Source organism: Ilyonectria robusta (genome assembly GCF_021365365.1).
Source record: "Ilyonectria robusta strain PMI_751 chromosome Unknown BGZ61scaffold_7, whole genome shotgun sequence".
NCBI lineage: Eukaryota > Fungi > Ascomycota > Sordariomycetes > Hypocreales > Nectriaceae > Ilyonectria > Ilyonectria robusta.
The window spans coordinates 282348-309400 of NW_025764441.1; the positions used below are offsets into that span (position 1 = coordinate 282348).

At 54.4% G+C, this 27053-nt stretch overlaps 9 protein-coding genes across 9 annotated transcripts; 6 read left to right on the forward strand and 3 right to left on the reverse strand.

The window, feature by feature from the left end:
* Positions 1-2120: 2120 nt before the first annotated feature.
* Positions 2121-4054, reverse strand: BGZ61DRAFT_492727 (uncharacterized protein; the record flags this gene model as incomplete). Its single annotated transcript, XM_046250574.1, has 3 exons — positions 2121-2242; positions 2302-3642; positions 3874-4054. 3 exons carry the CDS (start codon positions 4052-4054, stop codon positions 2121-2123), a joined length of 1644 nt encoding a protein of 547 aa, XP_046105851.1.
* A 639-nt stretch (positions 4055-4693) lies between these two features.
* On the forward strand, positions 4694-6021 carry BGZ61DRAFT_348509 (uncharacterized protein; the record flags this gene model as incomplete). Its single annotated transcript, XM_046240067.1, has 3 exons — positions 4694-5320; positions 5379-5572; positions 5622-6021. The coding sequence occupies 3 exons, from the start codon at positions 4694-4696 to the stop codon at positions 6019-6021; spliced, it is 1221 nt and encodes a 406-aa protein (XP_046105852.1).
* Positions 6022-6714: 693 nt separating this feature from the next.
* Positions 6715-10527, forward strand: BGZ61DRAFT_387370 (Spt20 family-domain-containing protein). Its single transcript, XM_046242759.1, has 2 exons — positions 6715-7301; positions 7356-10527. Exons 1-2 carry the CDS (start codon positions 6968-6970, stop codon positions 10139-10141), a joined length of 3120 nt encoding a protein of 1039 aa, XP_046105853.1. The 5' UTR covers positions 6715-6967; the 3' UTR covers positions 10142-10527.
* A 328-nt stretch (positions 10528-10855) lies between these two features.
* On the forward strand, positions 10856-11973 carry BGZ61DRAFT_348856 (autophagy-related protein 27; the record flags this gene model as incomplete). Its single annotated transcript, XM_046240104.1, has 3 exons — positions 10856-11060; positions 11109-11727; positions 11778-11973. The coding sequence occupies 3 exons, from the start codon at positions 10856-10858 to the stop codon at positions 11971-11973; spliced, it is 1020 nt and encodes a 339-aa protein (XP_046105854.1).
* Positions 11974-13138: 1165 nt separating this feature from the next.
* BGZ61DRAFT_348774 (pyridoxal phosphate-dependent transferase) lies at positions 13139-14554 on the forward strand (the record flags this gene model as incomplete). The annotated part of the gene is made up of 2 exons (XM_046240098.1): positions 13139-13462; positions 13529-14554. 2 exons carry the CDS (start codon positions 13139-13141, stop codon positions 14552-14554), a joined length of 1350 nt encoding a protein of 449 aa, XP_046105855.1.
* A 384-nt stretch (positions 14555-14938) lies between these two features.
* On the forward strand, positions 14939-15661 carry BGZ61DRAFT_530852 (uncharacterized protein; the record flags this gene model as incomplete). The annotated part of the gene is made up of 1 exon (XM_046253621.1): positions 14939-15661. One exon carries the CDS (start codon positions 14939-14941, stop codon positions 15659-15661), a length of 723 nt encoding a protein of 240 aa, XP_046105856.1.
* A 77-nt stretch (positions 15662-15738) lies between these two features.
* BGZ61DRAFT_574033 (uncharacterized protein) lies at positions 15739-17654 on the reverse strand (the record flags this gene model as incomplete). The annotated part of the gene is made up of 7 exons (XM_046256146.1): positions 15739-16107; positions 16169-16393; positions 16448-16741; positions 16801-16918; positions 16968-17151; positions 17209-17245; positions 17302-17654. The coding sequence occupies 7 exons, from the start codon at positions 17652-17654 to the stop codon at positions 15816-15818; spliced, it is 1503 nt and encodes a 500-aa protein (XP_046105857.1). The 3' UTR covers positions 15739-15815.
* Positions 17655-19431: 1777 nt separating this feature from the next.
* Positions 19432-21918, reverse strand: BGZ61DRAFT_207712 (pyridoxal phosphate-dependent transferase). The gene is made up of 5 exons (XM_046237978.1): positions 21323-21918; positions 21229-21256; positions 20350-20955; positions 19669-20289; positions 19432-19614 (listed from the first exon to the last, which is right to left on the reverse strand). Exons 1-5 carry the CDS (start codon positions 21769-21771, stop codon positions 19561-19563), a joined length of 1758 nt encoding a protein of 585 aa, XP_046105858.1. The 5' UTR covers positions 21772-21918; the 3' UTR covers positions 19432-19560.
* A 2590-nt stretch (positions 21919-24508) lies between these two features.
* Positions 24509-25342, forward strand: BGZ61DRAFT_207736 (uncharacterized protein). The gene has a single exon (XM_046237979.1). It carries the CDS (start codon positions 24694-24696, stop codon positions 25183-25185), a length of 492 nt encoding a protein of 163 aa, XP_046105859.1. The 5' UTR covers positions 24509-24693; the 3' UTR covers positions 25186-25342.
* Positions 25343-27053: the final 1711 nt, after the last annotated feature.

The following is a 27053-nucleotide window of genomic DNA, read 5'->3' on the forward strand; positions in this document are numbered from 1 at the left end:
CGCCACCTTACGATATGAGCCAAAGTTTGGTCGAAGCCATTCCAGTAGTGTAAACGAGTGACAGGTCACCTTCAGTCTCTGGTAGCGTCTCTGGTGACCGTGGTGAGCAATGTCACTGTGCGTCAACTCAGATACCTGGACAAATCAATTGAGCTTTTTCTAGGGGTGGGACAACGGCCTAGCTCCGAACGCACTTGACGTACGCCTTTGTCAACGCTTACTGAGCACGACAATGCCCCAGCCTTCCATGGAGACCCGTTCTCGTGCCATTTCGGGGGGGGGCCAAGCCGGATACACTGTAGGGTAGCTTCGACGGATGTATGCCACGATTGTTCATTTCCCATCCATCATCGCGCATGTATCCCGTCATCGAAATGACGATTTTCAGTCAGGACATTCTTTGACATCTCCAGTCTCTTCTGATGTTTCGACTGACTTGCTGCAGGCACGTGGGTAGGATTGTTCATACAATGTACCATGCATCGCGCTCGAAGGAGGGGGCGCGGGTCGTAGAAAAAGTCAGGGAATAGTCACATCACCTTCCGGAAGCATACCCACTTCCCCGTCGAGTACAGAACCGTCGAGGTAACCTGCATGTAAGGCACCCAATGTCAGGCAAGGCGTTTCGAGAAACTTCACCCACAACCCCCTCTTTCTAGGAGAAGAAGCCCCCCCCACAGTGCTCCCGGGATGCCGAGCAAATGGCTTTCGGGCGACAGCTACACATCGCTCGTCGATGGCGTTAGCTTACATGTAGATGCTCGTCTTTGTGATTGGCATGATCTAGTATGGCGGCGGAGGGTCTTGAAAGCGAATAAGTACAATAGGAGGTTCATGACCCCCAAACCAGGTGTTGCTCTGCAATCCTGACATTCTCACGTTGTTCCGGGCGTCCGACCTACAGAATGTGCACCATCTGGAGAGTCAACTTCTCCTGCCGAAGGGCAGACCACCAAGATTTTGTCATAGATTGCGATCGCGGTCCCGACTGTCCGGTCAAGAAGCACATGGCTGTTCCGAATCGATCAGACAGATCGGAAACGTGCATGATCGAAAGCCACATAATCATCGACCCTCACCTGCCAAAGCCGCAGAAATGACCGGTGTAAGTAAAAAACCCCTTCATCTTGGGGTTGATCCCTGCTGACCGGTCTGAAGCCGCAGGGAATTTCGGGACCTGAGAGGAGAACCCTGGACACCGGTGACCTCCAGCCCACGGTGACGGGGCACACTCGACTGTCACATCCTAGCGTGTACGCGCATCTCGGGATGATTGTGTGCGTAGATGGAGATTCTAGGACTATCACTATTGGGGGAAATTCCAGCATGACTTCATAGGGCTTTGGGCATCCCCACCCTACCCTCGGTCGCCTCGGATAATTCAGCGTTGATGTGTTCATGCGGAAGTATCTAGCGAATTAATTTACACGTTGTCTATGTCTGCAATGTTCGGTAAGAACTATTGCTATGTGTTGTTCTCTGATTATCGTATTGGGGAGGAAATCTGGGCAAGGGTCGTCTGGTCAATGTGCGCCCTTTGACAGCAGGCGGCATCGCTGTCAACCACTAACTTACAGCCTTGATAGAATTGGATATTACCCGCATCTCACAAGGTCCCTCCAATGTTAGGTATATCAATCCTGTTAACTCCTGAAATCGCCATCCATGTTACATCGAGGTGAGTCGCACAAGGTCTTCACACGGCGTACTCAGATGGTGGTTCGGAATGATCCACTGGCTACGTGGTCCATCCCGGTCCAGACGTCCGAGGGGTCCAGGAGCCCAGTAGAACGCTCCGGGATGGAAGATTGGGCGAGCGACATAGTGGTGTGATACCGGAAACGTGCATATGCATTGGGTTCTCAGCTCTTTCAACTCGGTGGCAAGTCTACCATGCAGCCTCCACCCCCGCTGGACCGGGATCCCCACACAAGACAAGAATGTGGTGTGAGGTGATAGGCTGTAAGTGCGATACAACATCAGATCGCAGCACAAGTGCCCGCATCCGCTTATAGCGACAGCTGCCATCGGTGCCAGGCAATGAGAAGACTGTAACGTTCGTGAGGTGGTTTCGGAGACAACTAGCATGATTGACCAATACTATGCGTTCAAGTCGAACGTTAATCCATGACTGCCTCCTCAGTCGCGGCTTCGTCGTCTAGATCCTGGAGTACCTCGTCCATCTCCGCTTCCGTAGCCTCCAACCCTTCAGAGCTCATGAGTTTGTTATCCTTATCCTCGGCTAGGAAGAAGTAGGCGATTAGTTGGATATACAGGCAGACAGTAGAGGAGAGTACGTACTTCGGGCTTCCACAAGGAGATTTTCTTGCACCTCGCAATCAGTCAAGACAGAGTTATCGCCGATAACGCATCTCTTCCCCAAAATGCATCGCGTCAGTTTGCAACCCTTGCCGATAGTGACACCTTCCATCAAGAGACACTGGGACAACTTGGCACCCTCGTTGATCTGAGAGTTGGCACCCACAACACACTCCTTGATGGATGTCTTCTCTTCAACGGTAACGTTCTCGGCAATGAGACTATCTTGCTTCGTAATGGTAGTGCGAGGTTTCACACCTTCTGGATAAGCAACCTTCTTTGCATGAGCGAAAGGTGATGCTCCCTCGATACCAGACTCTTCAAGAGATGGCAGTTTGGCAAGCTGCAGTGAGATGGCGAGGAGCAGCTGTGCCGTATCGACACGGCGAATGAGTGGTGCAGTAGCTTCGCCTGAGTGGATATAGGCAATGATCGGCGGTACTTCAAACTGGGATGATTTGGTTGGCGAGGACTTAGCCTCCTCTGACGCGTCCGACTCTGTGCTCTGGTTCGCGCTGGCGCCGGACAAAGCTCTCGTTGAGGAGATTACAGTGCTGGGTTCCCCAGGTGACACAGTTCCGTCGAGAGGGGTTTCCGTCTCATCTTCCACCCGGCCATGCCCGCAGACTGTTCGCATATGGAGCTTCTCGGCCAGGCCCGATTGCCAGCCAGCCTTTGCCCACCATCCGATCACGTCCTCGCCGATGCTTTCGAGGCGATCATTCTCCTTGACGAAGTCCAAAATCCATCGAGGGAAGATATAGATGTGCGCATCCCGGTGGTTGGTGAACATTCGGATGCGGGAGTGCGCTCTTAGGAGACTGTGCCGGATAGGGAGACCTTTCCTGTCCTCCGTGAGGTCGTTTAGGGAGTCCGTGGGCATGGAGTAGACTACCTTGGAAAGGTTCTGGAAGAGGGAGCCCTTCGGAGGAGTGACTGGGGATGATGGTAAGGGTGTTGTTGCAATGAAGTCAGTGTTCTCTTTCTTGACGGGCGTAGTCGCTTTTGAGTTGTACCACACTCCAAGTCCTCCGCTGTGGAGGGATCGATGTCCGTTGGACAACCTGGCAGTGCCCAACAAGTCTGTCAGACTGGCCGACTTGACCATCCAAGACTGCAAAAGCTTCTCTCCCCCAAGTTCACAGACTAGATCACATGGGAGGACGATGAAGTCGCCCGTAACCAACTCTCTGACCTCTGGTAACCGCAGAATATCAGCGGTGCCGGTGTTCTGATCAAGATCCGCGGGTGCCAGAATATCAGGCCGGGGTAAAGGCAGTCCAGTCAGGAAAGGGTTGGTGTTTAGTGCGGTTTTGATAGCTGCTGAGGCCGTCGGAGGACAAATCAATGTGATGGCTATTAGGAGTTAGTTCTGGGATATCTACATCGCCCTAAGCTTGCACCCAGCCCACCGACCACCAAACCAGCTTGATCATGTCGAGAAAAAAAGGTGGCATTGGCAATGGTTCGAAATGTGGGATATTACAAAGCCCAAATCCAGCAGAACGGTCTCCAACTGATGGTCTAGGGTGGGTATTGGCGGAGTTGACTCACTCGTAACTCCCATTCGGTAGCAGAAATCGATGGGATACCAGACCATGGGCCGATTGGCAATCGGCAGAAGCGCCTTGGGGTTCTCATCGGGATTGGAGGTGAAGGTCGGGAAGGACGAGCCTGGCCCGCAAAGGATGAGGGCTTGGAGCCCGGTTGAGGGCATCGACACAGCGTGGGGCATGGCGACGAGTGAAACCGAAACCGTGGATGTGACGTAGGTGAGCCCCCACGGGGTAAGTGCCCGTAGAAGTCCTCGAGAACGCAAGAAAGGAGCGCAAAGGTTGAGCAGAACAGCTGGGGTTTGGTTGCAGGCTTGTAGGCACTCGTTGAGTCGTTTTCATAGACTTGGATGTGAAGAGTCACCACAAAATGACTGCCAAGACATTGGAAAAGAAGATGTCCCACATGTGGCTGAGGAATGTCACTAGCCACAGCCCGGCTTGTTCTCATTCGCCATTCACGTGTTACTGGCCGCGCTCCACCTCGGCGCGGATATTCTATACTCCACCCGCCATGCCAATCAGCCCCTGAGCTGACATCGGACCTCGGGTGCTGACGAGGTTGCTGGGGGGGGGGCCTCAGCTCCACCTTGTTGTTGATGTTGGTGATACCAGCCACCGCGACTCAACGACGAGCCGAGTCCAGCCATAGGATTATCATCTCAACACAGCGACGCAGCCTGTTTCGGATACTCAGGCGCAATCAAAGGTACAATCGCAGCTCATCATTTCGGCGACCCGACGAGGCCATTCCGCCTACCGCCGCCCGCTGCCGCCGGCGCCATCCCCTCCGCATAGCGATGCGACAGCGCGTTGCGTAAATGTCGCCCGACCACGGATCGTCGCGTTCGCGACGAGGAGTTTGGAGCCACTGGGTTCCGCTTGCTGTTACCCTCACGGTTGCGACCGTGGGTGTCGCAGCTTGGGTATGGAGCCAGCGAAAGGACGAAGATGAGGAAGCCGAACATGTGTCAGGTCTCGACTACGCGAACGTGGATTATGGCGCGGATAATCGAGCTCAAGGCTCCAGAGATATTGGGCCCGAGAAGCCTCCGCGACCAGATGGACAAAGCCAAGGGATAGCGCCTGGAGAAGAAGAGGTTGCTGGATCCGGATGGGGCTTCCGAGGTGCACTGCGACGAACTCCCAGTCCGCAGCAGTTCTTCGATTCGACTGGCAAGACGGTCGCGGCAGGTGTCGCAGCAGCCAGCGCAGCCATGGGCAAAGCTCTGGCCTCAATTCGCGAGGAGGATAAGAGTCCCTACAGTGGCGAGAGTAACCCTTGGTCCGAAGAGGCCGACGCGAAAGAGGAGCAGGAGCGCCAACCGCCCGCGCCAGCATCCCCATCTGCCATCAGCGGTGGCAAGAAGCGCAAGACTGTTGCCATTGTTGTCTCTGCCGATGCGCAATCGTCTTTTGAAGATGAAGATGGATTCCACGAGCACGCGGTAAGCGCCATTGATAAGCGACATACCACTTTCGTTTCTTACTGACGCGACAATGTAGTCTATCCTGTCGCACATTCCCCGTCACAATGATTTCTCCCATATCAAGTTGTTTGTTTTGATTTACGCTCCAGCCCTGAAGGATACGACAACGGATACTGCTACGAGTAACCTTCCGCCTCCTTCGCTGAGCTCTTCATTTTCTAACATTGGTCACGATCAAGTTACACCTGGCGAGGAGTCCAAGAACCCACTGTAAGTACCCTTGACCCTGTGGACTAGTATCTTCGCTTACGATCTCCAGCGCATCGTCGAGCCCCTTGTTCAACTCCGTGTACTCTGAGGCCTTGGGCCTTGTGGAGAAGGAAACTATGGTTCTTCCCTTCACTACTCCCAACGGCCATGTGCATATCCTTCGACATCTCCAGCCCGAGGTGATCTACCTTCAGGAATCGCTGTCTGGCGAGGAAGGTAGCATCATCACGAACCTCCAGACCTGGCTTCGCCATGACGTCATCCTCGTTGTTGGAGCTGACGGCGGTTCCGGAGGTCTCGCGGATAGTGAGTCGGAAGCCGAGAGGGCAACGAAGACTGAATTATGGTGGCAGCGAACAGAACGAGTTGGCCGAGGCCGAGGGATTGTTGTTGTGGACGGAATGCGCGTCAATGACGACTGGACGCGCCGGGTCCAGGGCCAGGAGTGAAGGCCATCGTGGCTTTGACGAATCTGGCGGAAGATACCATGAAGCTGATATTTCGTACATGAGTAGCACAGTTGGAAATACGGGTTCGGTGCCTGAGGTTTTGCTTTGCTCAATAGTTAGGAGTCCTCCTGGTGACTGCGCCAACTCTTACTCGTCTGTGTGAATAAGATGCAAGTGCTGTCGCCGAATTATAACGCTCGGGGACCTTGACTCCCGTGATTGTCTCCTCGAGGCCAATCTCTGCATAAATTGATAGTTTGAGGGTTCGAAGCTGACGCCTCGTGAGCGCTCGCCGTTCGCGTGCAGTATCTCAGGAAACAAGTGGCTTGCGCTGTGGTAATGATTACCCCTGCCACAGATGGGCTATCAATTAATGTAGAAATGATTGTTTTTACAACACGAAAGGCCTTATTTAGCCTTTTCTCAACTCATTTTCAGTTCTCAAGCTGGAGGGTACAGGTCCAAAGAGCGTCTCACAACCTTGATGCGCTCACGTGATCTTGCCCAAAGCGTCAGCACTCAGGCAGGCCAGGAGCCGCACCCGTGATGCGGCGACAATGGACAAACAGCATCAAACGACGTCCAACTCGCAGCCCATCGCGCGATCTTCTCATAACCCAGGATCTCTCGTTTCAATCATTCCGATATTGTCCATGTATTATTTCTTTCTTCCTCGACCCGCGCAGTGCTAAACGACCCGCGACCCGCGACCCGCGACCCGCGACCCGAAGCCCCTCGGCCATCTCCGCATTGTCATTCCGAGTGACGTGCGACCAAAGCAACCCACGCCCATCTCGACCCGACCTCAACCCCCGCGTCGCGTCATTGCGAAGTTGATATCGATGTTTGCGTCCTGAGGTGGTGGTTTGATTGACATCGAGCGGATAGAGAGCCTCAAACAAACATCACTGTTGCTGCGCCAGCCGCGCAGCGCGACGCCGCAATCATGGCGCCGGTCGGAACAGTTGTCCATCACAATGGCAACAACAAGATCAAACGCCCTATCCCCCCGGGGATCCAGACGAATGGAGCGACTCCCTCAGCGAAGAACTCGCCCTCTCCCTTAATGTCCGCCAAGAAGCCACCATTGAGTGCGAAGCAACCCCCCCATTCCGCTAGCGAGCGGGCAATAACCGCGTCAACCGTGCGACCCGTCAATCGAGCACGCCGGGAAACCTCATCTCAGATTCTTGGTAGGAACTCGAGGAATAGCGCTGGGCTTCGCTCGGCATCTCTTGTGGGCGATATGTCATCGCACTATCGGGAGCCCCCGCCATATGGTATGGCCCTCGAATCGAGGTTCAGTTGCGAACAAGCAGTCTAATATCTCCTAGTTGTCACCGATTCCTATATTTTGAAGAAACACGCCGGCCGCCCACCGTCCCTCATCGTCCACATGCACGCTACCCACTTCAGATTCGACAAACAGGACGGCATGTTCCCTTACAAGTCGCCGATGAGACTCTTCCTCGACCACGTGAGGAGTCGCACCGTTCCACACGACCTTCTTGCATACTTTACGGAGGGTGGAGTGCCATTCTATGATGGCTGTCTTATCGTTCAAGTCTACGATCATAAGTCCGCAACCGAGATAAAGGATACGCGGCCGGCTTCAACAACCAGCACTGTGGTCGCTTCGTCGATTCACAACTACAACCAGTACTTGACTCCTTCCCCTTATGTCCCATTTCCCAAAGAATGTGTGACAAATCCGGATGGTTCCGTCAAAGTGGAAGAGGAACCAAAGGATAAGAGTACAGAAGAGAAGGACAAGGAGAATCTACCGGCACCATCCGGCACTTCCGACGGCCAAAAGGGCAAGGGCTCTACAACGCCCAGAATTTTTACCGTTGTCTTGCATCCGACCCCCGAAAGCCTGCAGATGGATCTTCTTATCAAGGCATCGACTCCAAGGGGAGCAAACGACGCCCTAGGACTGGTTCCACCTTCGACCCCGATACCTCTAGTCCCGCCGACACCAACTACGGCGAACATGCCACCACCAGCGAAGCGCCAGAAGCGAGAAAGGATGGAAGTGGATGGGAGCAATATTCACGAAGTGGAAGGCCAGATCCTTTTGGCCACGAACGCGCCCCTAATGCTTGAGCCTACGAAGACCCCAGAAGAAACAATTGCACTCCTTGAGGCCATGGCCCACCCCAAGCACTCCGAACCACCGCCGCAACCCCAGACTCGCAAGAGGACTGTTGCTGAGGTGGCAGCTGATGAAGCAGCCGCCGCAGAACAAGAGCGATACATGCTTGTTTTGGACGAACGTTTATCATCGAGCGCAGCAGGCGCCCAAAGTGGTGGGGCTACTGATGGAGATGCTCAAACTGGCGCGGCAACATTTGAACCTAGATTTGAGCGCTTCAAAGTCATTGCGGATATCAAACGCGAGCATGCTGAGAAGAAGGAGCAGGAGAAGATTAAGCAGCAAGAGAATGATCGAAGGTTGCAGCAACAGAGGCAGCAACAACAGCAAGAGGCACTGCTCGCAGCCCAAAGACAACAGGCAGCGGACCAAGAGCGAACTCGGCGAGAAGCGGCCGCAGCAAGAGAGGCAGCCCAGCGACAAGCTGAAGCCCAACGGCAAGCTCGTGCGGCCGCAGCTACACCAAGCAACCAGAACATCCAGAGACCTCCCATGGCTCAGCCACAGCACGCCCATCCTACCCAGAATGGAGCAATGGCGAACAACATGACAAATGGAGCAACTGGCACGCCTACTCCCGTGACCAACGGCATGCCTGTCCAGGCGCAGCCGCGGTTCCAGGCTCAAATCTCCCAACCTCCTGCCTCTTCGCCCGTGGCCAGACAAGGAACCCCTCAGAACATGTCCTCGCCTATGGTGGGTAGCGTTCCAATGCAGCAAACCAACTCGGGCATGGCAGCTAGTCCTCCTCGGCCTTCTTCGGTGGTTCAGAATCACCCTATGTCGGTCCCTATGGCTCACAACATGTCGTCTCGTGGAAGTCAGCAAAGCCATCCTTCTGGAACGCCGCGGATCCCACATTCAACTCCCAACATACCCCATGGCACTCCAATTAACCGGCCCGCAATGATAGCGACTCCTCGTATGACCCAGGCCAGCCCGCCTCCTAATATGATGGCCCAGAACTCGCAGATGGGACAAGCACAGGCAATGATGATGAACAGCCAGGCCATGAACCAGGCGAACCCACAAGTCATTGCTCAAATGGCGGCTCAGCAACGAGCTATCGCACAGCAGCAACAACAACAGCAAATGGCGGCGATGCAAAATGGCGTTGCTAATGGCAATATGAATGGTCAAGCCATGTCACCTCAGCAGCAGCAGCAGATGATGCAGATGATGCAACGACAGATGCTGATACAACAACAACAGCAGCAGCAGCAGCAGCAGCATCAACAGCAGCAACAACAGCAGCTTCAACAACAACAACAACAACAGCAGCAGCAGCAGCAGCAAGGCGGGATCGTGAACCCGCAGCAACAGCTCGCGCAACAGTATGCTCAGCAGCTTCAGAATATGCAAGGGAGTCAAATGCGCCAGATGACGCCCCAGATGCAAGCTCAGATACAGCAGCAAATGGCAGCGCGAATGAATCAAATGGGCGGTCAGATGGGCAACCCTATGCAACGCCAAGTCAGCGGCCAGATGGTGAATGGTAATAACATGAACCTTCAGGCTTTGGCCGCAATGCAGCAGCAGCAGCAACAAGCGCAGCAGCAGCAACAACAAGCGCAGCAGCAGCAGCAACAAGTACAGCTGCAGCAACAACCCCAGCAGCAACAGCAACCTCAACAGCAACAGCAGCAGGGCGTCAACCCTGTACAAGTTCAGATCCATAACCAGGCACGTGTCTTGTACCAGAAGATGTTACAAACCCTTGCGGCTAAGCACGGAGGGCTGGAACGGATTCCACAAGAAATTATGGAGAAGGTTAAACAAACTTCGCTCACACAGGCTTCACACCTCTTCCAGCAGAACTTGGCTCAGCGTAGGGCGCAGCAGCAAATGTTGATGCAACAGCAGCAGCAACAGCAAATGCAACAACAACAGATGCAGGCGCAAATGCAGCAGCAAATGCAACAGCAACAAGGGATGAATGGAATGATGGGCCACCAGGGCATGTGAGCTTGGAGTGGATGGAATGATAGACAACTGGCACGGACAGGGGAGTTTAGGAGACGAAAGCTTTTCGTGATTTTACGTTTCTTTCGAGTTTAGGCATGGTTGCTTTATACCCCGCGGAATTCTTTCGGGTCAGGACAGGGATATCTCACGGATGCGTTTGCTTGGGGTTGGGTTTTGGTCATTAATGTCGAAGTGAAGCGTCAACGGTCATGCATGGTGTTGAGGGCTCAGACTGGGAATCAAGTGTATCATATGAACAAGCCGTATCAGGAATCGCCATGGTCCAATTGCCATATATTGCTTCTAAAGTGCGTGCCTCGCGAGTTGTGTTGGTTGACATGGAGGTATACGGGGCGGCTTGTGAAGGGTCACGTGCGCAGATGGGGCGCTGGTGCATGATGACACAACCGAAGGGTCAGGGAGCTTGGTCATGGCACCCGAATCCGCGATAGCTCCCACTCCCAGGCAAACGTGACCATTTCATCACGCACCGCGTTGACGGCACAAGACAAGCCCTCCCGAAGTGCCAGACCGATCCTCTTAATATCGCGCTCCATCTACGATCCCACCTTATCCGCCTCGCTCCTTGCTCCGGCTGTGACAGCCAACGACCTTATTGTCCTCCCATCGTTACTTCGCCAGCTCTTCTCGATGCATCCGTCGCAATTATCAGCATTCTTGCTTCCCCTGCTGGTCGCACCAGTGCTGGGTGGAATGACATTGACATGTGAAAACATCCGTGTTGATGGCCACAGCTTTGATCTGTCAAAGCTGCGCGGGCCGCACTCTGTGGTCACGACTTTGTATCAACCTAGTCCTCCTAGGCACTACAACACCACATATACTCTGGATGTCTGCGGGCCGCTGAAAAAGAGCGGAAAGGTCAGCAAGGATGAGCAGTGTCCGACTGGCACGAGAGGTGGGTGCCGTTCATCGCGTCGGTTGGGCGAAGACTGACGAGTTCCAGTGTGCGCGATCAAACGACTTCTTAAAGAGAACACCGATACCATCGAGGACATTAACGCGATAGCCGGAAACCTTGAGAATGCCGGCGGCTCGCAGTTCGACTATACCGTGACGAGACTCAAGACGAGCGACTCGACCTCCGACTCGCAGAAAGAAGGTCTACGATTGGTCCTCAAGGGCGGGAAGCACCACCCCATTGGACAACCGTCCACATCTGTCCGAGAACAGAGGGCCATTGTCGAGTTTATCTGCGATCGCAATAAGACAGGCACTGAGGGAGAGTGGGACGCGGAGGATAAGTACGACGCGAAGAAGTTCCGTCTTCGCGACGAGGAGAAGAAGGAGGATGGTGACAAGAAGGACGACGATAAGGGCAAGGAGGGCGATGGCAAAGATGGCGATGACAAAAAGGAAGGCGATACTGACGATGAGAAGGAGCACCAGTTGAAGAACAAGGATGCGTCTCTAATTTGGGAGAGCTTCACGGCGGAGAAGGACGCCGATGTCCTGCGCTTGACTTGGTACACCCAGTATGCTTGTGAGAGCCGAGACGACAATGGCAGTGGCGATGATGGTGGCGAGAAGGGCTCTTGGGGCTTCTTCACTTGGTTCATCATTATGTAAGTTTTCCTTTGACTCTTCTGGTGACAGCACACTAACAGGAGATCAGCGCGTTTCTCGGTATCGCTGCCTACTTGGTGTTTTCTAGCTGGTTGAACTATAACCGCTATGGAGCTCGAGGCTGGGATCTCCTACCTCACAGCGATAGCATTCGCGATGTCCCGTATCTACTGAAGGATTGGGTTCGTCGAGTTTTGAACACCGTGCAGGGGACGGGCAGTCGCGGAGGCTACAGCGCAGTTTGATCGAGATTTGGAGCTGGTATTTTTCTGGGTATTTTTCCGGGTTGAGATGATGAGGCAACAAGATCAACCATGGCACTCGAGGTCTGGGCACTATGTGCGATTTGATTGTTTGTGGCTCCCGCGACCCTGACATATGACTGCCAGTTTGATTCCATTCTTACATGGGAGGTCGAACCACGAGCAAAAGATGCAGATTCGAGTTGGAGTGATGGGTAGTTGACGGACTGGGTCGAGAAGGTTGACAGAGAAGCGGGCCTATGTTAGACGGCAGGTGTTTTGGGAGACCATTGGCCAAGGCCGTTGGTTGTATACTACCGCATGTACTTTGAATATTGGACACAATTAAGTTGATGAGTGTCCTCCGATGAAGAGTCTCAGTGTCTGTGTTGGCCAAGTTATTCACCACGGACCCATTTGAAGCTGCGCTCGCAAGCTCATAGGCCCACTGGACGTTATTGGCGTCATGCAGGCTGCTTTAAACCACCACGGCGGCTGGTCGCTCTCGATTCATTCGCTCGTGGCGTCCCAGCCCCGACGCCACTCACTGCGGGAGGATAGTGAGAGAACAAAGCTAGCCAGGGCGTCCCTGATGGCTTCAATACCTGTGAGGGCTGAAGTGAGATTTGCTAGATGCTACGAGATATGTGAGGGTACAGCACTGGTCCTAGGGGCTGGCAAGAGAAGATACACTGCGATGGCCGCCGGTTTATGAGGTTATTAAATGTTGTAGCTCGTGCTCATGATAACTCCTCAGCCCGTTTAGAAAGGCGATACATGCATCCTTGACCTAATGCAGTTGGAAGAGCATGACGTGGGGGTGTTGAGACAGCGGAGCTGACTCCTAGCTTGACTCAACATGTGCTGCCCGCCAAATCTATCAGGTAATGAGTCAATTGAATCCTTGCAAAGCCCTTGATTTAGTTGAAGACGAGGCTTGAATGAGGCAATTACAAGTGACTCTTGCAAGTGCATGCGCAAGTAAGGGCGTGGTGTATATTTAGGTGACGCACCAACTGCGATAGCGGAGTGTTATCGATAACAATAAATAATTCTCGCCCCTCCAGCTGGCAACCCGCCCACTTGAACACTCCCTCCCGCACGCCCTCACTTCCACATCTCTCTCAACCAGGACAAGTCCGTTGCGCGACAATACGCTCCTGAAGCTATGGCCCTGCGACTCCCTCTCCGATGCCGATTGGCCACTCTGGCCAGCGCCAGCGCCATCGCCCGTCCCCGAATCGCCCGTCGCGGCCTTGCTTCGTTGCCGAACGCCGATCCGTCGCCGGGATCCCGCAGCGCCGCCATCGTCGAGGAGCATGCTCCGTACATGGTCGCGACCTACGCGCGGCCGCCGCCGGTCTTCGTCAAGGGCGAGGGTTCGTGGTTGTGGGATGTTGAGGACCGCAAGTACCTCGACTTCACTGCGGGCATCGCCGTCAACGGCCTCGGCCACTGCGATCCCGAGTTTACTCGGCTCCTAGCTGAGCAGGTGAGTTTAAAAATCCCCGTCTCAGATGGCGGTTATACGTGTGATGTTAACGAGAATACTCTCCAGGCCAAGGAACTTGTCCACGCTTCCAACCTGTACTACAACCCCTGGACTGGTGCTCTGTCTAAGCTGCTGGTTGAGAAGACGCTCGAGTCGGGCGCCATGCACAACGCCGCCTCCGTCTTCGTCTGCAACTCTGGATCCGAGGCCAACGAGGCCGCCATCAAGTTCGCCCGAAAGGCCGGTAAGATCGTTGACCCCTCAGGCGACAAGTACGAGATTGTCTCGTTCCAGAACGGCTTCCACGGCCGCACCATGGGTAGTCTGTCGGCCACTCCCAACCCCAAGTATCAGAAGCCCTTTGCGCCCATGGTTCCTGGGTTCAAGGTCGGCACCTACAACGACGTTGCTGCCATCAACGACCTTGTAACGGACAAGACCTGCGGTGTCATTGTTGAGCCGATCCAGGGCGAGGGCGGACTGATTGCTGCCACTGACGAGTTCCTTGTTGCCCTGGCCAAGCGATGCCGAGAGGTTGGCGCCGTTCTGATCTACGACGAGATTCAGTGCGGTTTGTCCCGAACTGGCACCTTCTGGGCTCACGGCAACCTCCCCAAGGAGGCCCACCCTGACATCCTCACCACCGCTAAGGCTCTCGGCAACGGATTCCCTATTGGCGCCGTTATCGTCACTCAAGATGTATCGGACAAGATGAAGGTTGGAGACCACGGCACCACTTTCGGCGGTAACCCCCTGGCCAGCCGCCTCGCTCACTACATTGTCGGTCGCCTCTCCGACAAGAGCATCAAGGATGATGTTCTGGCCAAGTCCAAGGTCTTCCAGGAGCGCTTCACTCAGCTGCAGGCCAAGTACCCTGATCTCGTCAAGGAGACCCGTGGACGTGGCCTGATCCTGGGTCTTCAGCTCTCCGAGGACCCTTCACCCATTATCAAGGCCGCCCGTGAGCGCGGCCTCCTCATCATCACCGCCGGCACCAACGTCCTGCGATTCGTGCCCAGCCTGACCATCACCGACGAGGAGATCAACAAGGGTCTGGATATCCTTGACGCTTCCATTGCGGCTACGCGATGAGCACGTCTCTGGGATTAGCTGGATCTATGTGCGGAGTTTTTGTTTACTTTACGTGTGATGGGGCAGGGGCATGGACGTGACCTTGACTTAGGGTGAGATGAAAAGCGATTTAGATGTGAATTTCAGACCAAATACCTTTATAGTTCTTTGACCTGTTCTGCGATAACACTCCCCGATGAGGATTATTTATGCCTTTCGAAACCCAAAAAATCTTGCTTCTTGAGCTCAGTCCTGGAGGGCATCGATCAAGGTACTTCAAGGTTCTCATGTAAAAGTGTGCGCATCAGAATTCCCCGTCAGCGTTTCCTCTTCACACACCAACACTCCCCTGGACACACCAAACTCCCCTTCATACACAAGTATACAGGGGATCTATTATTCAAGATGCGGCCTCTTATTATCTCCTGTCTGCTCTACGCAGGGGCATCTGCCTTCCAAGTACCACACAATCTCCCTGATGGCGACTACCGCATCACCTACGGAGACACTCCCGACACAGAGCCTCTCGTCCGCCGCTTCAATCCCATTGCCAAGCGCTGGAGTCCGGTCCCGAGGGGTCTGCACAGCGGCACGGCCGAGTATAACATTGTCGTCGACGAGGACGTTACGCCAGCGAAAATATCAGAAGTCAACCTCGACACGCACCACACCAAGTCGTCGCTCCCACTACTCATCACTGACACGGGCTGCTATCACAAGATCCCTTACCCCCTGGACCACGCCGACCACGCGGCCTCCAAGCAGAGCCTCCTCAACTACTGCTCGTTGTATAACTTCCACCGGGCTCACATCGAGCTGTCCCTGCACGGCAAGGTGGCCGTGTTCGTTTGCAACACGCAAAGCCACACAGGGAGCAAGTGGTGCAGCGAGGGAGAGTTCAACGCGGCCGAGGCCGTCTTCAACAAGACGTGCGGTGCGGATAACGCCGCGTGGGTGTTCATGGCGGATACGAACAAAATGTATGGGAGGGCGTGGCGCGGGACCAACATCTGCCGCCCCGAAAAGGACTGGCTGCCAAACGGAAAAGGAAAGGGTGGGTTTGTTGATAACCAAGGCGCAAAGGTCTGGCCGGAGGGTCATGCTATAGGTGGTATGGTTGAGGAGTGAGTTGGAGACTGAGGGATTGCGTGAGTTAATGGTTGATCCACGGCATCTTCATCCTTTCATAGGCGCGTAAACGCGCCTATATGGGGGTTTTGATGGAGGATTGCATCGTTTCTTAGATGTAGCAGAAGAGCCAGAATCACTCAACCATATTTCGCTAAAACCCCCAATCTCCCATCTCATCCTCCATCAGGGAGCCATCCCCACAGGGCATATCCCCAAGGTCGTCGCCGGGGAGAATCATGCGAATAGCATCTTTCTCTATGAACTCTTCCACCGCTGCCCGAGATCTCCGCCTGGTGCAAATCGGCAGGTTGATGAAGCTCGGTGTGCGAATGCCGTTTTCCAGAATGAGGCCGCCCTCGGTGCCCGCTCCGTCGATGACCTTGGAGTTGTCTGGGATTTCGTAGCCCATCTTGCCGCCGTTCAGACGCCATCCTTCGTAGGCGCTTTGAGATGGAAGTTAGGCAACGGGTACTGGTGTACAACGACCTGCAAGCAAGGACATACCTGATGACCATGTCCTCAATAGTAAGGCCGCCCCATTTCTTGCCGTCAAGCTCGCCGTTTGTTCCACCCGGTAGAGGATAGAAGTCGCCTACTTCTCCTTTCCAGGTTGGGAATCCGAGGAAGAACGTGTGCCCGTCGTAGCAGACTGACATGTTGGCTGCATTATCCCAGGATATGTAATCGGGCAACTCGTCACCAGAGATGACACAATCAGCTGGCTCCATCCTATACATTTGTCTTAGCAAACAAACGAAAGCCATCAGTGCAGTTGGTACTCACAGGATCATCGGCTGCATCTTATACGGCCATTTCTTTTCTTGCTTGGAACTAGCCTTCCAGGCAATTGGGACAAGTTGTGAGTAGACGATTTTCTGAGCTTCTTCAACAAAGGTACCAAGGTCGAGGTGTCGAGTCAGTTCAAGAGAGATGCCGTCCTTCACCAGACCCTGTAGAATGACAAGAGCCTCAGTAGTACCAGAGAAGAGTTGATTCAAGAAGTCTGTCTCGGCGTCCAGCCAAGCTTCGAAGAGGATTCCCATTGAGAGGGTGAGGTCGTTCTGGATTTCTGGAGCACTGAAGTATTGTCTTAGAATCGATTGATGGAGTGTTTCAGGCGGCCAACATTAACTTACGTAGCTGTGGGAAGATGGTTTTTTCCGATGGTGAACGCCATGCCGATGGCACCGTTTGCAGATTCTTGGGCAACTGCATGATAGCCGGCATTTGAAATAAGTTGGGCCTCCTTGATGGCTGATTGGAATTGTTAGGGCTACTGATTCCTCGTCTCGGGGACACTCACCGATATTCCATATGTATGCGGACCCAATGCCGACGGCGAACTGGAAGACGGTGATGAGATCCGAGAGCCATCCGGAAGACTTAGGTGGTGTCGCAGCTGGCGAAAAGGTCTGCTGGAAAAGACTCATGGAGTTTTGCATCTCGTTCATGGCGCTTCCGAGACCTTCCCAGACATTACGGTGCATCTAGAACGAGTTCAGTCAGTATAAAGAAGAATGTTGAGGAGCTGTAGAGAGACTTACCACGTGCAGTGAAACAAAGGAATTCAGAATCAGGAACCTGGAGGGAATTAGCGCAGCGTCATTTCACATAGAGGTATCTATCCTCGTTCATACCCAGCTGGTCGGTTGACCTCGCTGCAGGTCACTGTGCTTTGACACGGGCCGTCACCCATATTCTGGCAGATCATCAAGTCTTTGGAGTTGAAAGCGTTTCCAACGAATTCAGAATAACCGAGGCGATCGCCGTCAGCACTTCCCTGGTACCATCCCCAGTCGAGGTTGGTTGTCTCCAATGCCCATTCCGCGCCGGCCGCAGCCCAGCGATCCGAGGCTTGAGCACCCGCGTCATTGAGATACTCAGCGTCACACCGGACAGTGGCAGGATCGACGCCGTCGAATGGGTTCGAGACGGCGGCTGAGATTCCAGGAAAGGAGTTGAGGAGAAACAGCGCAATAAAGGTCTTCATGCTGGGCAACAAACGGTAGCTGAGATTCAAAGTCTCTGGCTGCTATTATTTTAATTAAACATCTGGGTAATCCTCTCCTCTTATAGACGAAGATTTTACCTGGGACATCTGAAAAATAAACTCTCCTCGAAAAGACAAGGAATCGTCCCTGCAGCTATCATCAGGATGAACTTGGAGGATCGCCAAGGTCGCCGTCAATGCCCGCCGCCCCCAGTCTTTAACCGAAAGGAGAAGGTTGACAAGTTCGAAGGATCAAGGCATTGTTGCGACTGCAGAAGCTGAGAGCCAGGGTCGAGATCTTCTAGAAGGCGTATGAAACGATGTGGTGGAGGACGGATGCAAGTCGTGTGACGGCATACAGCATCTTGATGCCGAAATGGGCACCACCTTCGCCTCGTTTAAACATGCTGTCATTTCTACCGCTTGAAATCTATACAAAACCTATTTCATGTCGAAGCCCATCGTTCATCATCCAGCACAGCCGTTGCACAGCACCATCCTCAACCTGGCTGTCTACTAATTAGCAGCAACCAACCCCGGTGAAGGATCAACACCAGCCAAAATAGGCCACCCCTTGTCTCTCGGTTGTCGGCGGGATAAGAAATCTACCAATACTGGGTATAGGAAACTGGGACGATCGCACTCCTATCCCTCACTGATCGGGGTCCAATCTGGGGACCTGACTGGTCAGTGAACCCCGACGCCCAAGGAACACGAGAATTAATCCTTTCGGGGACCATGAAGCGTTTCACGCTGGCGCATGAAGGAATGTTATCGATCGAAGAATGTCCTAGCCGTTGATATGATTATTGGTTGGACGATCTGTCATTTAATGGGAGGTTCATCAGGCAGATTGGCAGGTTTTGGTAGTAAGCTTGCAATGCCCTACATAAGATGCTGGCTAATATAAGTTATCGACGTGCCCTGCTCGCACCCATTCATGTTTTATCTAAAATGCGTTAATATTGAATTCGTGCGCTAGATAAGTTTACTGCGGCTTGTCCACGGTCGCTGTCTATGAGTCGGCATTTCCGCGTTGATTAGCGAGTTGCTCCAGGATCATAGTTAACTATCTCTGTCTGTCAAATCGATAGGAGATGACTGACAGGGCTCATAGGAAGTCATCATTAAGATATAGGACATAGTGTATCATCGCGCTGGCTCTCCACATTGCTCACGCGACACTGCATTGGAATCGCTATGATGTAATCCTCTACTCTATAAGTTCTCCACGAAGACTGTCTATCTCCCCCACCCCTCTCCCGAAGGACTCCACTGCCCCATTGCCTAACCCTTGCTAAGGTAGGTCCCCGAGTGGATGATTCGGTAGGAAGCGGTAGCTCTGCATGGAGTGGCTGAGCCAGGCGATCTCCCGGTCACGTCTTGGATGCCTACTGTGTTGGGCATAGTACTGCTTAATCAGGCGACAAGCATCGTTGTCATTACTGATGGATGCCACACGAATATGCCAAACTTGGTTCAGAATAGCCTTATCATTCAAACCGAAAGTTATGGGTCATTGGTGTCCTACACCATCCGTCTCTACATCTTGGCAATGTTTCATGTGGTTGCGTGACTGGCCCAAGAGCCCCCCCACGTTAGAGGATAAGAAGGCTCAGTTTGTACATCCCGATGTAGATTTCACCTGACTTGTACTATGTGGCTGTGTTATACACTTGACCTAGAAGCTCACATGCACTAGCGTTTTTGGCAACATCCGCCATCACAGGACAAACAAAAATCATCACGAGGAGCAGGAGAAGCGAGCTGTGAAATGAAGACGCCATGCATTTGCAGTCTTATCCAAAAATCAAGTCATCAAGGGCCTGTATGAACAAGACTCCAAACATTCCCAAAACACACCGTGTGACGCCAATCCCAGTGAGTGATCAATCCATCTATTCCTTTAGCAGATAGCATGGGTCTTGCCTGTCTTTCCCTGAAGAGAATGTGTCTCGTTCTAAAATGAGTTAGTGAAAATCCTATGACAAGTATGGGTGCAAGGTGTACTAACCGCGTATGAGGGATGAGCGTGCTTGCCCTTGCCCGAAGTTGTGATGTGCTTCTTGATGTACTCTTCTCGCTTCTTGATGCTTTCCCGGTCAGTCTCGTCGAGGAGGCCGAGGCAGAGAGTGACGTCGCTGATGAGAGAGTCGCAGCGAGTCTTGGTGAAGTCTTCTCGCACGACGACGCGCAGCATCTTGACGTTGGAGTTGGGGGCCATGGTATAGGCGGGAACGACCCAACCACGCGAGCGGAGGTGGTGGGCGAGGGCGAACTCGTCGTAGTGACGGTCCTCGTCGCCACCCTCCTGGGGAGTGCGGAAGCGGAAAGCCACGAGGGGCAGTCCAGCGCCGGAACGTTCTGACATGATGACGAAGCCCTTCTTCTCGAGTGTCTCAGTCAGGTAGTCGGCCGTTCGGGTCAGGTTGCTCATGATGGCGCGGTAACCGTGCTTTCCGAGACGGATCAGCTGGTAGTACTGGCCGATGACCTGAGAGGCACCCTTGGAGAAGTTGAGGGTGAAGGAGGACTGGTCAGCACCTAGGTAGTTGATGTTGAAGACCAGCTCCTGGGGGAGGTACTCGGGGTCTCTCCAGAGAGCCCAGCCGACACCAGGGTAGACGAGACCGTACTAGATTTGGAGTCAGCAACTGGTTATAGAGAAATGGCCTTGTAAAGTGGTTAAACATACCTTGTGACCGGAGACGTTAATGGAGACAACCTTTTCACATCGGAAGTCCCACTCAAGGTCGGGGACGACGAAGGGAGCGACGAAGCCACCGCTGGCGGCATCGACGTGGATGGGGACATCGATATTCCGCTCAACCAGGAGGTCGTTGATGGCCTTGACATCCTCGTACTCGCCAGTGTAGGTGGTGCCGAGGATAGTGCAGATACCGATGGTGTTCTCGTCGCACAGGTCGACGGCCTCATCGGGGTCTATGACGTAGCGGTCCATGGTGCAGTAGACGAGCTTCTCGTCAATCTCGAAGTAGCGGGTAGCCTTCTCCCAGCAGACCTGGACAGCAGAAGACATGACAATGTTGGGGTTCTCAGTGCTCTTGCCGGCTGCGGCCTGGCGCTTCTTCCAGCGCTTCTTCATGGCCAGGACGGCGAGCATGATGGCCTCTGAGGAGCCAACGGTGGAGGTGCCGACGGCGGTACCGACGGGAGCGTGGAAGAGATCGCCGATCATGTTGACACATCGGTTCTGAATATCAGCGGACTGAGGGTACTCCTCGTAGTCGATGAAGTTCTTGGAGAAGGACTCGGCCATGAGCTTCTCAGCCTCATCTTCCTATAGTAGAGAAAGATTCCGGGTTAGCAATCTGTTTCAGCGGATTGGACGAGTCTGCCAATAGCAGTGATTTGAGATGACGGGAACAGAATAATAATAGTCATGATGATATCGGTGTGTGCAGTTTTGGTGGATTCCCGATAGCCAAGACGCGAGCCAAGACGTCACTTGCGGACATGTGGGGCGGCTGCATTGGTGCGGACGGGATACTAGGATACTAGGATCTGGAGGGGAATATGGGGCGGAAATAGCAGATTGCAATCAGTGACGTACCATGTAGGTGGTGACGAAGGAAGCCAAGCTGGAGAGGAGAAAAAAGTCAGTCAATTGAATCCTGAGGGCGCTGAGAGAGCGAGCGACGACATACTTGAGCATGGGGTTGTTGTCGAGACTCAGATCGTCCTTGATCATGCGATAGGCGATGTCGCGGGGCATCTCGCACTCGGGCATGTGGTGGCGGGGAAGGTCCATGCCGGCGAAGCGGGAGCCGTAGACGCTGGTGGTGAACTCATCCTGGTAGTTGGAGAGCTGCATCTGAGGTCTTCGCGAGGCGCGCGAGCTGTTGGAGCGGACCGAGGCGGCGTCGGAGTCGTCGCGGATGACGGAGAGGTGAGCCATGCTGTCGATGTACGATGGAGTAGCGTGGCCGTGGGCGTGGTGTCCGTTGGTATGGGAGTGTCCGTTGGTGAAGCCGTTGGAAGCGAGAACGGGAGTGGGAGCAGTGTTGGTGTTGGTGTTGTTGTCGTCGTCAGAAGTCTCAATGATGGGAATGGGTTCAGGAACCTCGGTGGGTTCTGCTACTTCTACTGAATTCATGGCGAAGGGAGGAAGGAGGGGTAATGACGCGGTGATGGCGACGATAAAATAGGGCCCAGCAGCTTAGCTACTAGCAGAGGGACAGCGAGGCGGGAGCAACGGGAGTGGCGGCAGAGTTGGCAGAGTTAGCGTGCCGTGTGCCGGATGAGAGTGTGCCAACTGTGTGTGTTGGGACGAAAAAAAGTGGTGTGGTCGAGTGGCTGTGACGCCTAGGAGGTGAGTTTCGTCTAGTGGAGGAGGGTGGATGCCACGCAACGAGAGCGAGTGAGGAGGAGGAATGTGATGGGCTTTGCGTCAAGCGTTAATGCAAGCCGCAACAGCTGCGAGAAAGGATGCGTGTGAGAAAGAGAGGGAGGGACGTCTCTTTTTTACAGGTTCGACGGAGAAAAGTGGCTTGGAATGGTGGGTGGTGGTGGGAGAGGGTTGTGCGTATGAGTGCAGATGATGGTAATGGAGATAATGCGAGAGTGCATACGAAAGAGAGGGGAGGCGAGGGGGAAACAAACCAGCTTCCAGGCCGAGATGCTGACAAGTTAAATACTTTTTCAGCGTGAAGATGGGAACGCGCAGAAAAGGGAACGAGCTCAGAAGGGAACAAGCCAGAGAGGGACGAGGCCGGGGAGGGGGGTCTCTCTCGGTCAGGAAGGGGAATTACTTCGACTCGCCCAATTCGCCCTCACTCAGCTTAGGGTACAGCCAGGTACAACAGACAGGTACAATAGGGCATGTCTAGCACAGCAGGTACCTGGTAGGGAGGGTAAGGTAGGGAACAGGAACCGCATCCCCGATCCCCCATTGTGATCCTGTTACCTGTCCTGTCCTGTCCTGTCCTATCCGCTCTTCATCGTAATGCCCTCTCTCCTCCACTCTTTTTTTTTTGTTAGGTGCCCGCCCAGCACCCAGAAACCGCCCACTGCCACTACAGCCCACTACGGCCCACTGTTACAGCTCACTACTACAGCCAGCCCACTACACACCCCCAGCTCACTACCTATCCACTCCTCCTCACCAACCCCCCCGGGTACCTCGCAACTACATGATTTCGACATCCCATCCAACATCAAACGCTCGGGCTATTATTACGCCCTCTCCTCTCCTGCTTGTCCCGACAACCACCGCCCGACCTGTCCCTGGAGCCATTGCCTGCCCGTGCTCGTCCTCGCCCGCTACTTGGGCTTCTTCTGGCCGCAACGGGGGCCCTGTAACTAACGCCAAACCGGCGAGACGCTTCCAGCCCTCGAATCCATCCCAACTGCGCCGCCGTCGCCGCCCCTCCCCGGCGCTAATCGATGCCAGACACGCCAGTGTTCAACTCTGCTGAACGACGTTCCTCTGTACGAAGCACTGCTGCTTGGTCCCCCCTTACGTACACCGTACTACCGGCCGGTACTTGGGATTTACGCTACCCTTGGTGTATAGGCATGCACTCTGCCGCTGAATGATGATGCCGTAATTCATTTGGAGGGAATTACACATGGTCCGCTCTTGGAATGAGTGGTTTGCCTACCACAACCCCACGGGCTGCCTCAGAAAGAAGAGAGAGTTAATTCTGCCTGCTCCTCCTTCTGCTCTCAGCTCAGCTCGGCCAAGCCCAATAAACTCACTCACACACACACACATACGGAAACGAAATGCCAGCCCAACCCAACCACAGACCAAGAAACTCCACCGACACGCCATTACACGCCCCCCCTTTCGAAATGGAGAAAGGGCCTCGCCCCGAGCTTTCGTCGGCTCACTCTCGTCAACCACCTGAGTGAGGCCTGAGCCATCCCATCCCATCCCATCCCATCCCCATCCCGTTCCATCCTGTCTCATCGCCTCTCCGCCATTTCGCACTCGCTCGGCCTCTTGATACCGGGCCCTTCAACTTCTCACCCCCCAGAAAACCACGCGCTTCCGGTCTCTGATTTCCGGACCGGGGGGACACGACCAGGTCAGCCACCGCCCATCACCCGCTCAGGCGCGCCCTGCCCGAGCATCCGATGATGCACATCCACATGCTCAATCCACAATCCACATCCGTCCCCAATCCAGAATTCCAGAAAACCCACACGGGGATGATGGATCCCGTTGCCGTAACTCACTAACTGCGACCTTCTTCATGCCCCGATCCTGATGCATGCAAGCACCTGCCTTGTCGTCACCTCAGCCCTGAAGGCCTGTGGCGTTGGGGCAGATCGGGAACAAGGGGCCCGGTTTCTGGCATTTGGGCATCGATTCCCATTTGACCATTCGATCTTTGGCCCATGGCCCATAGTCGACTGGGGAAGTTGGGAAACTTGACTCTGTGGCCAAAGAAAACCCTGATCAGCCTGTCCAGTCGGGGAATCTGGAACTCCCTGTGCGGGTGTATCCCTATTCCCTATTCCCTATTCCCTCTTTCCCTATTCCCTATTCCCCATTCTCTTATCCCTAATCCCATCAGGGTCCTTTTTTCGTACGCCTCTTGTTCTCACCCCGTCGAGTCTTGTGCTGTCTCGTCTCACCTCATCCAACGCAACATCATCACGCATTTCAGCATTGCCTCGTCTTCGTATCGTCTTGCCTAGTCTTCTTTGCCCTTCCATCCCGCGGGCATCGCCTCCCAAACCTGTGCCACCACCGCCATCATCACCACTTTCGTCGTAATCAGCCATCCCCATCCCCTCCAGGATGCCTGCCCCCCTTGCTCGACCTGCTTTCCGCTTTTCCTCACCTTATCCCAAGGCTCTGGGACGGGCTGCTGCATCGCACCCGCGGGACCCTTTTGGGGTTCCCTCCCCCTGGATTCCCCGACACACGTACATGTAGAAGAACTAGAAGCCCGTACCCCCCTGGTCATCTCTCCACTCCACACCCCCGGGCACCCTCTGGCTCTGTTTCCTGGGGCATCAGACAACTGCAGGTGGTTGCCTTCGGGAATTAGGACAACATTGCATCATGACGCATCGGCGGGCGCAAGCCACGCAAAAGCACGCGGGACAAGGCCATTTCTCGACACTCCTGATTTTTCTTTTCCCTCGCTTCTGGCGGCGAGCGGACGTGGCGGCACCACTCCACTCGCAATGGTTTGTCATTAGTTCCAGGATTCCAGGACACGACAGCAATGAGCAATCTTCGAAGGCGTCTCGCAAAACGATTCCGTGCTCTGTGGCCGTAATTGTGGGCGGCTTTTTTGGCTCCTCCGGGGTACCAGCGGGCCAATCACGGAGGCTGCCGGCCGGCGCGGCCAGTGCGGGTCCCACAGAACGGAGGACGAGACAAGGGCCGTTGCCGTTGGGAACGGGGATACGTACCGCGTTTGTGCCGAAGAGGCAGAAGACACCAACAGGGGTGTGTTTTTTGGGAGGGTTTTTTTTTTTTTGGGTACATGTCACTGTCACTGTCACTGTTGATGTTGATGTTGATGTTGACGGGAAAAGGGATGCTTAGAGTAACGTAACCAGCGGCTGGGCCACTCGCGAAGCGGACAGAGGATCAGTCTCGGAAGATCGGCCATGGGTATCTTTGCACATGTCTGAGACGGTGCATCAACGGAGACCTCTGTGGCTTGGTCGGTCTGCGATCCCGACAACGAGGGACAGAGCCCTGTCCTGCAGCGAGTCTCTCCGTAGTACCGGCCTGGGTACCTCACCTTGACCTGCTAGGGGGGAGGGGGGAGGGCGTCTGGGGGCGTTGGGCTGATTTGGCTGGTTTGGCTCACCTCGGTATGAAAGTGGTCTCGCCGTGGCCTGGGCGCCGACATGGTTTGGTTTACCGAGGAGGACGAAACGAACTCCCTCTCACTTTCGTTGCCCTTCTCTTTTTTTTTTGTCCTGGCGTTTCCGAGATCATCCTATTTCCATCCTCGGCCGGGTGAGTCGCATTAACGGCCCTTTCTCCTGGGGTCTTTGCGATATTACCCGCACCTCATAACACCGGCCAGCGACGAGCGGTGTAAACATCAACATCCACATCAACAAGTACATCAACAGGTACAGACAGCGCAGGAGTCGCATAATAGCGTAGCACGGCATAGCAATACACACGAAACATAAACACGTCGCATGAATGTCAAATTCCACCAGTCACTTTAGCATGCATTTTGCTTGTGTTGGGCGGGCTGCTTTCCCGCCTGCAAAGAACGATTAGGCGATGCGCGCCATACAATTAATTACCCGTCGCACAAGGCGCAAAGAGACCAAACCGACAAGAAGGCCCCCCCAGCCCAAAGACCGACAGCGATTGGAAGGGCGGAAGCCAAGCCCCAACTTCCCCGGTTCCCGGTTTCTCCGTGAGGTGCTTTTGTCCCGAATAACCTGACCGGCCGCGCCTCCGAGTGGCGTGTCCGTCAGACGGCGACGCCTCGTCTCGGTCTCGTCTGGTCTCGTCGGCGGTCTGTCTGCCTCGTCCCTTTTTTTTTTTCGTCCTCCTTGACCTTGCCCGACCTTTGTTTTACTTTTGTTCTTTTCTTCGTGCCCCGGTTCGCCGCGTCCTTGCGCTCGTTTCGTTCCCTTGGGGGTTGGTTGTTTGGGGGGTCCTCTTGGTCAATGGCGTTGGGGAACGTGCCAGCGTTTGCTACGTGTGTAATGTGTTGTTGCGCCGAAGAAAGGCCCCCAGTCGTAACCTGCGTAGTATTCAACATTCTGCTCGTAGGGATATTTGGGATTCAATGCCTCCCTTCCGAGTTGTCGACCAAGCGAACAGGAATTGTGAATCAATTCCCGTCAATGCCATCCGTAAGTTAGCTGTCTTGCCCGCGGTTCGTGGTTCGTGGACCCCGGCGTGTTTATGGAGAACGGGAGGGCAAAATAGTTGCTGTGCCGTTCGCCATGTATTCACCCGTGAGCCGAGGAGACAATAGCCGTGGGCTCGCTCCAGATGGTCCTCCACCGCTGCGTCTATTCTCGTCCACCTCACTTCTTGCTGGCCACTTCTTGCTGGCCTCGACGACACAGACCCGAGCGTCCATCATGGCCTGGCCCTCACCGAGACTTGGGCTCTTGGGCTCTTCCCTGTCCCTGCTCTGACGCAAGCCCATCATATCCACACTATTTGGCCCCCCCCTTTCGCGTGCCTGCAGGTCAACTCCGGGGCCCTCCAGGATTTCCTTTCATTCATCGGTACGTGGCGGCCGTCTTACCTGGCATTGCCTTTGGTCTTCACCGAGAAAAATCCCAGGGAAATCCCTACGTGCGCAAGCCTCGCACCCTAGGCTGGAAAGGAGAAAGGGGCTGGGCTCCATGGAAAATCGCTCGACGGGACATGTAACATGTAACATGTAATCTTCATCAGCAGAGGCAATTTCGACATTGTCCTGC

Excerpts from the sequence above, each read along its gene's own strand:
- BGZ61DRAFT_207736 (XM_046237979.1), top strand. The coding sequence starts at position 24,694 with ATGACGCATCGGCGGGCGCAAGCCACGCAAAAGCACGCGGGACAAGGC.
- BGZ61DRAFT_387370 (XM_046242759.1), top strand. The coding sequence starts at position 6,968 with ATGGCGCCGGTCGGAACAGTTGTCCATCACAATGGCAACAACAAGATC. Across the intron at positions 7,302-7,355 it reads TCGGGAGCCCCCGCCATATG|TTGTCACCGATTCCTATATT; the intron begins GTATGGCCCTCG and ends AATATCTCCTAG.
- BGZ61DRAFT_207712 (XM_046237978.1), bottom strand. The coding sequence starts at position 21,771 with ATGAATTCAGTAGAAGTAGCAGAACCCACCGAGGTTCCTGAACCCATT. Across the intron at positions 21,257-21,322 it reads GACAACAACCCCATGCTCAA|CTTGGCTTCCTTCGTCACCA; the intron begins GTATGTCGTCGC and ends TCTCCTCTCCAG. Across the intron at positions 19,615-19,668 it reads ACGCTCATCCCTCATACGCG|AACGAGACACATTCTCTTCA; the intron begins GTTAGTACACCT and ends AACTCATTTTAG.